Source organism: Gavialis gangeticus, unplaced genomic scaffold, assembly GCF_001723915.1.
Source record: "Gavialis gangeticus isolate Ggan-Ray unplaced genomic scaffold, GavGan_comp1, whole genome shotgun sequence".
NCBI lineage: Eukaryota > Metazoa > Chordata > Crocodylia > Gavialidae > Gavialis > Gavialis gangeticus.
Genome location: NW_017729006.1, coordinates 13,356,654 through 13,359,807, shown reverse-complemented (window position 1 = coordinate 13,359,807; position 3,154 = coordinate 13,356,654). Strand labels below are relative to the sequence as shown.

General features: G+C 52.9%; 2 protein-coding genes across 4 annotated transcripts in view; one reads left to right on the top strand and one right to left on the bottom strand.

The window, feature by feature from the left end:
* Positions 1–807, bottom strand: part of METTL6 (methyltransferase like 6) — an 11,159-nt gene extending 10,352 nt beyond the window's left edge. For 2 of the 3 annotated variants that reach the window (XM_019508828.1, XM_019508827.1), the window contains exon 1: positions 596–807. The gene's annotated coding sequence lies outside the window, so the exon portion shown is untranslated. The remainder of the gene's footprint in view (positions 1–595) is intronic. The other variant, XM_019508826.1, reaches the window with a different exon arrangement.
* Positions 808–1,208: 401 nt separating this feature from the next.
* EAF1 (ELL associated factor 1) overlaps positions 1,209–3,154 on the top strand; it is a 29,829-nt gene continuing 27,883 nt past the window's right edge. Inside the window, exon 1 of the mRNA XM_019508825.1 lies at positions 1,209–1,359. Within this exon, the coding sequence (XP_019364370.1) occupies positions 1,257–1,359 (103 nt within the window). The 5' untranslated portion in view covers positions 1,209–1,256. The remainder of the gene's footprint in view (positions 1,360–3,154) is intronic.

The following is a 3,154-nucleotide window of genomic DNA, read 5'->3' as shown; positions in this document are numbered from 1 at the left end:
GGGGGGGGGGGGGGGGTTCTGCTCTAAATGCCAAGCTGAGAGAGTACCAAGCCCACAATGCTGACACTTCCACAAAAGTTCAGAAATATCCAATGTGATAAAAACAAACCACATTCCAATCTTTTCTGCGCCTCACTTAGAAGCTATTAAAAAGCAAAGGGGCCATAATCCCAATTTTATTTTCCTTTATGCTTTTGGTCAAAATATGTCAAATGGGGCTCTCTTTCTTGGTAGCACCAATTAGCATCACACAAGGAAATTCAGGACAGGAAACAGGGGAAGGGTTTAAGAGTTCAACTGAAAGTTTAACCGCATCCACGCCAACCTTTTCATCCCTGGTTTCCCCTGCTCAGAGCTCCACGCGTGGTAGCAATGATGGAGGCACTAGTGCTTAATGAAAAAGGTCTCAAATTCGCTCACGACTTCATTTTCCTAAGAAAACGAAGCAGTGTGTATGCTGAGACCAGAAGAGGATGCCTGTAAAAATGTTACTATCCTCCACATCAAGGTCACAATCTCAGTTCATTGCCTGTATAACAAAACAGCTGAAACACCAGCAGGCAATCCACACTAGTGCTCCTTTTGTGACCCCTACCTGTGAGGCTGCACCAGCGGTAGTAACCTGTTTCGGAAGAAAACGGTGACCTGTTTGGGAAGAAAAAGCTGGTGTGAAAGGCTGTGGAGAACATGAGAATAACCTGGGGGGGTGGGAATCCCACTTCCAGAATCCCACTTCCAGAATCGGGGAAAGAGCAGAGCTCCCAATGCCCCGACCTTTGCTGGCCCAGCCTGATCTGTCACCCCGGCTCCACGAGTTACTGGGCCCCTTCACATCTCAGAACCGAGGTCCTCGTGTGATGCGACTGCCTTAGGAGCGAGCCAGCGCCCATCGGCCGTCGCCAGCCAGAATTCCTCCCGCCCCGCGACAAGGGCGTCTTCGCTCCCCCCCAGTCAGTCACGGCGCCCCAAGGTCCCGGCTCCCACGGGGACAGGCAAAGGAGAGGGACCCCGGCAGGCTCAGGCGACTGAGAAACGAGGGGCGTCGCGGCAGGAGCGAGTTGGGCAGGCAGGGCCCAGCGTCAGCTGCTCGAGGCCTGCCCAGGATGCAGGGAGCCACTTCCTGGCTCCAGGCCCTGCACCGCCGCGCCGGTCCGGACCGCTTTCCCAGCTGCACTCACCGCCCGGAAGGAAGGAGGGAGGTGGGGGAGCGGCGAGGCGAGGCGGGGTTGGTCTGGGCTGGGCCGGGGGATCAGGGCATGAACGGCGCTGCTAACCCGCTGCTGGACAGGGAGGAGCACGGGCTGCAGCTGGGCGAGAGCTTCGAGCGGCGGCCCAAGGCCTCCTTCCACACCATCCGCTGTGAGTGCGGCCGCCCCCGTCCTCGCGCGGCCCCGCAGCTCCGAGGGGCCCCCGCGCTGCATGCGGGAGGCGGCCCGTGCCCATCTCCCCCCTGCCCGAGGCCGTCCGATGAAGGCTGATGCCCCGTGACCTGACTCAGCTGCAGGGCCCGGCTGGCTGGGCATCGGTGGAGGGGCTGAGGGCCGGGTGCTGTTAATGGGGTTGCCCTGGGGCAGGGTTGAGCCTGGGGTAGGGATGAGCCCGCCTCAGACAGGGGGTTGGACTAGTCCAGCGGTTCTCAACCTTGTTTTTGTACTAGGACCCCTTTGTAAAGCTTGGTGCCTAGTCCTGACCCAGTGCCCTTCACTCCCGTGTGGGGCAGAGGGTGGGCACATGGAGGTATATTGCGGGGCGGGGAGGGCAAGCAGCCCTTTGCAGCGTGTGAGGAAAAAGTCATGGTTTCCCACATGTTAAAGTTTGTTTGCAGCTGTTTCATATATCCTTGAGACCGACTTTTGGGTCGTGACCCACGGGTTGAGAAGCGCTGGACTAGATGACCTCCGGAGGCCCCTTCTTGTCCAGGATGCTGTCATCATCCTGCCCTTAAAACCTGCTGGAGGCACAGGTGGGAAGGGGGGTGTGACAGGGAGAGGCTCTTCAACCTCAGCAAATCCTTAAGGGTTTTCATGAGAAGTAGAAGGAAAAATGCTGAACGTGTTCTGGGCAAGTTGGATTGAATGGAAGTGTGTGAACCAGTAATTCAGATTTCCTTTCAGAGTGAAAAAATTAGAGGCTTCTGAAATGATCAGTGTAAAGAAACAGGGAAATCAAGAAAACTAAGATAGGGATCATTGGAAAATTAGGAATAGGTGAGTTGAGTACTTGTATGAGATGGTTTGGAAAAGCAGAATCCTGCCTAGCAGGACGAGGTGACCTCTGGGGGTCTGGTCCAACCCAACTTCGGTGTGATTCTAGGACTGAGCATGTGTGTTTGGGTTCTCACCACTACTTAATATTATCAGTTATCAGAAAGAAAACACAAAAGTTGTAACTGACCAGATTTGCAGAAAAACAGGAATAGATCAGCAGGTCACTAAACTGCTTTTTCCTTTGTAGCTCTCTAGTGTATGTTAACCAACTCATTTCCTGTCCTTACAGCAACACGACATTGGCAGTGCCCTTGTCCCCCTGCTTTACCTGTGGGAATTTAAGGAGTTGTGTTTTGGGGCATTCTGCCTAGTAGTTGCGTGAGAGGGCTGTTCATGCATTTTTACAAATAGGTTAGACAAACACTTGTATAGGATAGTTTAGGTAGAGATGACCCTGCCTTGAACAGGGAGCTGGACTAGATGACCTCCTGAGGTCCCTTCCAGGCCTACTTTTCTATGATTGTATGTATACTTTCCCTGAAGTGCACCTCATCTGGGTGCTTCCAGGAAAACCAGGGGAGTTTCTAGCTCCACCTGTGGAAAGCTGGATAGAAAATAGCTCCACCTGTGGAAAGCTGGATAGAAAATAGAAAACACTCTGGAGTTCAGTGGGAAAAGACCCATGATGTTATCTACGTGGACATAAAGCTAGTGTGTTCATAGCTAAACTAACAAGGGGCACAAAGACCAATAAACTCTCTAAGTGAGAAGTGCTTGTGGGACAAATACTTTCTCTACCAGGCACCACTAGGAAAGAAGTCTGGTAATGAAATCTTTTGTCAGTCACCCTTGCTCCTACCATTTCCCCCCTGTAAGAGCAGGGAGCTTCATAGATTTCATAGACATTAGGGCTGGAAGGGACCTCAGAAGATCATCGAGTCCAGTCC